Source organism: Mizuhopecten yessoensis, unplaced genomic scaffold, assembly GCF_002113885.1.
Source record: "Mizuhopecten yessoensis strain PY_sf001 unplaced genomic scaffold, ASM211388v2 scaffold2429, whole genome shotgun sequence".
NCBI lineage: Eukaryota > Metazoa > Mollusca > Bivalvia > Pectinida > Pectinidae > Mizuhopecten > Mizuhopecten yessoensis.
The window spans coordinates 467,061-472,137 of record NW_018404542.1 but is presented as its reverse complement, the minus strand read 5'-3'; the positions used below and the strand labels follow the sequence as shown (position 1 = coordinate 472,137).

Genomic DNA, 5,077 nt, shown 5'->3' with positions numbered 1-5,077 from the left:
TGTTCAACATAATGACTTTGTTCGACTTTCAATCACAGGGGTGAAATGTTTTAAAAAAAAATAACAGGGTCTTTTGAACGAATTTTAATCATAAATACTGATATTTTGCCTGTAGCTTTATTTTAGATCACTTTTAAGGTTACAAGTGTGAGATTTATACCAGGTGAGCGATGCAGGCCCATTGGGCCTCTTGTTTCTTATTTATTACACTTACATGTAAACTGCTGTGTATTTCGATATTGTAGTGTATGAATATTCTCTCTATACAATTAAATGGAAAAAAATGACGAAAACATCTGAATCATTGTATTGTTTTCCATCTGTATTTCAGTCAGAATATCTTGGTTCTCTAAATAATCGGTCAAGACGAGCCCTATTTCACATGCACAGAGCAATTGTGGCAAAATGGCATCACTCCATTATAGAACCCCGTGTTAGGATGTCTAACAGGTGGAGTCATTGGAGGTCTGATGTACGCCATCGCAGTCTAGTAAGGATCATCGGCACCAGCTTACCACTACACCCAGCCAAAAGACTGAAGATACAAGTAAGAACGGAGCAATGGGACATATTCCTTCTTATAAATATATCAATCTATCCACACTTTGATTTCCGCAAGATATCTTACTTCAATATCATTTGATGTTGATAAAGCTTGGTATGCCTGTACCTTATATGAAGAGTTAGGCTAAGTTGAAACTTGAGCAAAATCTAAGAATGAAATAATTAACAAACTTTACTCTTATTGGCCAATTTCGGAACTTTAGTTTCCGCAAGATCATTTGCTTAAATACCTTTTGACTTATAAATGTGAATCTTGGTATGCATGTACAATATACAAAAGCTGAGGCTAAGATTGAAGTTTAGCACAATCCTCATACTAAATTAGCATACTGTGCTCTGATTGGTTGAGGTTTTCTGCACAATAAATTTGTCAAATATGATTCAATTCTGATGAACCTTGGTCAATATCTATATTATACAATGTCAAACCCTGAATCATAAAGGCGAGTAAAATCTGGAAATTCATTTATTAGCTTAACTACCATCTGATTAGTTGAAGGTTTCTGCACCTTAGTTAACTGTGACAGGATTCTTATGTCACTTAGTTAATATTCACAATTTGTCTAATAGCATAATCTGCCAGTAATTAATAAACAATAGAAATGTCTTAGGTTTTATTGATGTAAGTTTAATCAATTTTCGTATTATGAACAAAGGGAGACGATTCCTATGCAAATCAATTATTTTTAAGGATATATACATGTATATGAAACATATTGTATACCTTCAGCTTAAATTGGATAAGTAAAGTATGTTTTCTTCTTTCAACACATTCCAGGAATAGTTCTCAACTTTCCTGAGTTTTACAGTACAATATTGTTTCTTCTTTGCATTTCAATATTTTCATACATTTTGATGCAATAATGCATCAGAAGGATTTTAAGATATGAATATTGGCATGGAATGGGTATTTAATATTCCACATTGCAGGACTATTTTTTTTATCTCTTGATTTGTTAGAAATGTATTAAGCAGATATATTTTTCATTCATTATCAGAGTCATATGCTGAGACATCGAACACGTCAAGATAGCTGTGATAGTGATGTGTCTCTTTTTTCCATGACAAGCACTGTGTCATCTTCACAGGCTGATCTGATGTGGGTGGAGGAGGATTTAGGAGACAACTGTATAAGGGTGAGGTAGGTGGAGGAGTATATAGGGGACCACTGTATCAGGGGGAGGTAGGTGGAGGAGTATATATATAGGGGACAACTGTATCAGGGGGAGGTAGGTGGAGGAGGATATAGGGGACAACTGTATCAGGGTGAGGTAGGTGGAGGAGTATATAGGGGACCACTGTATCAGGGTGAGGTAGGTGGAGGAGTATATATATAGGGGACAACTGTATCAGGGTTAGGTAGGTGGAGGAGTATATAGGGGACAACTGTATCAGGGTGAGGTAAGTGGAGGAGTATATATATAGGGGACATCTGTATCAGGGTGAGGTAGGTGGAGGAGTGTATAGGGGACAACTGTATCAGGGTGAGGTAGGTGGAGGAGTATATAGGGGACAACTGTATCAGGGCGAGGTAGGTGGAGGGGTATATAGGAGACAACTGTATCAGGGTGAGGTAGGTGTAGGAGTATATAGGGGACAACCGTATAAGGGAGAGGTAGGTGGAGGAGTATATAGGGGACAACTGTATAAGGGTGAGGTAGGCGGAGGAGTATATAGGGGACAACTGTATCAGGGTTAGGTAGGTGGAGGAGGATATAGGGGACAACCGTATCAGGGTGAGGTAGGTGGAGGGGCATATAGGGGACAACTGTATCAGGGTGAGGTTGGTGGAGGAGTATATAGGGGACAACTGTATCAGGGTGAGGGAGGTGGAGGAGTATATAGGGGACAACCGTATCAGGGTGAGGTAGGTGGAGGAGTATATAGTGGACAACTGTATCAGGGTTAGGTAGGTGGAGGAGTATATAGGGGACAACCGTATCAGGGTGAGGTAGGTGGAGGAGTATATAGGGGACAACTGTATCAGGGTGAGGTTGGTGTAGGAGTATATAGGGGACAACTGTATCAGGGTGAGGAAGGTAGAGGAGTATATAGTGGACAACTGTATCAGGGTGAGGTAGGTGGAGGAGTATATAGGGGACAACTGTATCAGGGTGAGGTAGGTGGGTGAGGAAAAAAAAGATGGCTGCCTGCTAGCAATCTTGAATTTTGATAATTTAAGATTCATATAATTTATCAGAAAATGCTGGAATGGTCTTTTGACGTCTGTATCTTGGCTCATTTTGACTTGGTTCTTTGTTATGCCAGTTTCATTTTCAACTGTAATAGGAAAAAGATGGCAGACATCTTGAATTTAACTTTTTAAGTCTGAAATCTCAGAAAGTAAAATACAGAACTTAAACAAATTTCATAAGTTTGTTTTTCTTTTTCCCTAGCATATATTTCATTTTGAACTTCAAGCAGTTTATTTAGAACAAAATACAACTGCTATACATTAGAAATCTCTCAGGCTATTTGATACTCGTTATTTTGCTAGTAAAGAGGTCACATGACCTGACTTTAAATGATGTGTCAACATTAAACACAGCTTAAAACACTGCAGTTTGAAGCTTTAATTGAAAGTACCATGAGAGGTTGACTTGACTTAACCCAAAAGATCAGAGGAAAGAAGAGAAAAGATTTCTTGAATGCTGTTTATTTAATGGAAATATTTCATCTTTTGTTTTTCAGAGCACAAAAGAATGAAGACGTTGATGACTGTGATACTTTAGATGATTTTGATAATGATTTCATGTTACGTAACGAAGGTGTTCGCTCTCCAATGAACTCCACCATGATTAGCTCTGTGTCCATGATGTCCTCGTGTGATCCAGCCGCCATCCATAAGATCACGGCAATGGAGGATGAGCTGACGGCTCTGAGAAACCAGATGGCCATGCTTGTACTGATGCAGGAACAAGCAAATCAATCTCAAGGTATAGGTATATTGATTAAAAATAAATTAAAACATAGTGTATTTTGAAGGAATTTTTGATGGAAAAACAAATGAATGAATTTTCTCGCTCTTAACTAGATTGGGTTTTGCCAAAATGTTCATTAAAGGATATATCATGATATTTGTCCAAATATTGTGATATTCATTGCAATATATTGTGATTTTTGGAGACATGAAAAGTGACTTTAAAATTAGAACATAGAAGTTATAAATAAACATGACACAATTCATGCTGAAAAATAATCTTTGTATATTGTATAAGGAAAAGGTTGTTCCACGCAGAACTCTGCCTTTTTGTTAATCACCACCTCTAGTCCATGAGTAGTCCAGCTTCAGGCAGCTTGGAGTGTATAACTGCTATTATCCAATTGTTACAGAGTTATGGCCCTTTATGGATTTGGACGTGCAGTGTCTGCTCAATGAATGCAATACAACAACATGATGATATTGTATTGCAATTTGCATTCATTGCTCTTTTTGAAATTGAAAGATTTCTGCTTTAATATCAATTATCTCCAAATTTAAAAAAAATATCTTGTGGTATACAAACAACTGCTCATTTTAAATGTGACATACGTACATATTAGGTTGATGAGAAAAACAAGATGGCAGCCAGGTGACCATCTTGTCACAAAGTATTTGACAGTTCTTTCCAAAATTTTATAGTTCTTAGTCATGCATGCATGTTTCATTAGGAGAAAGATGAAGAGATTTCGTAGTAGTAAGTATTTACAGCCATGAGATACAGAACTGCCTATAGAATGTAATGGTCAGATGTGTATAGCAGTGTTTGTGTTCATCATCATCAATTTGTTAAGCCAATGTTTCCTGTTTTGTTTCCAGCAGTGTCCTCAAGTGTCTGTGCCACACCAACAGAAAATAGTGCTCCACCCACTTCAACGCCTACAGCAGAATTATTGGACATGTTTACCCCACCCCTCCCTCCTCCCCCACCTTCTTTATATGAGCCCCTGCCCCCTGATTCCCTCGCAGATTGTCTTCCACCGCCCCCAGTCTATTTCGGTGTGTCCATGCCGCCTCCTCCACCTGCAGCTCCAGTCACTCCGAGTTCTAAAAGTTCACAGGACATGTCGACACCACTTCAGCCCACAGTTCTAGCAGACAAGATGAATGTAAGCTATCAGCTGTTAGTAATCAATGTTTATAGTTCCCTACCAGTATAACTGGGACAAGTATGTTTTATTGATATGGCTATGCTAGTTACAGTTTGCTACCAGTATAAGGTGAATATCTTTTCTTGCTTGTTAATTTTGGGTGACAGCAACTCCTTACCAGTATGACTGAGACCATAAAAACTTAGATGACTATAGTCCTTACCAGAAAAGTTTTATTAACTATATAGTTCTTGCTTCACTACTAAAGCTTGGATAACCATAGTCCTCAACAGTAAAGCTTGTGTGACTAGTCCTCAACAGTAAAGCTTGTGTGACTAGTCCTCAACAGTAAAGCTTGTGTGGCTGTAGTCCTCAACAGTAAAGCTTGTGTGACTGTAGTCCTCAACAGTAAAGCTTGTGTGGCTGTAGTCCTCAACAGTAA

At 38.2% G+C, this 5,077-nt stretch overlaps 1 protein-coding gene across 3 annotated transcripts in view; it reads left to right on the top strand.

Annotated features, from left to right (window-relative positions):
* The window catches only part of LOC110445961 (mitochondrial fission regulator 2-like), a 21,595-nt gene that overhangs the window by 3,767 nt on the left and 12,751 nt on the right, over positions 1 to 5,077 (top strand). For 2 of the 3 annotated variants that reach the window (XM_021490869.1, XM_021490868.1), the window contains exons 3-6: positions 332 to 547; positions 1,563 to 1,705; positions 3,256 to 3,500; positions 4,364 to 4,653. In XM_021490869.1, the coding sequence (XP_021346544.1) occupies positions 332 to 547; positions 1,563 to 1,705; positions 3,256 to 3,500; positions 4,364 to 4,653 (894 nt within the window). The remainder of the gene's footprint in view (positions 1 to 331; positions 548 to 1,562; positions 1,706 to 3,255; positions 3,501 to 4,363; positions 4,654 to 5,077) is intronic. The other variant, XM_021490870.1, reaches the window with a different exon arrangement.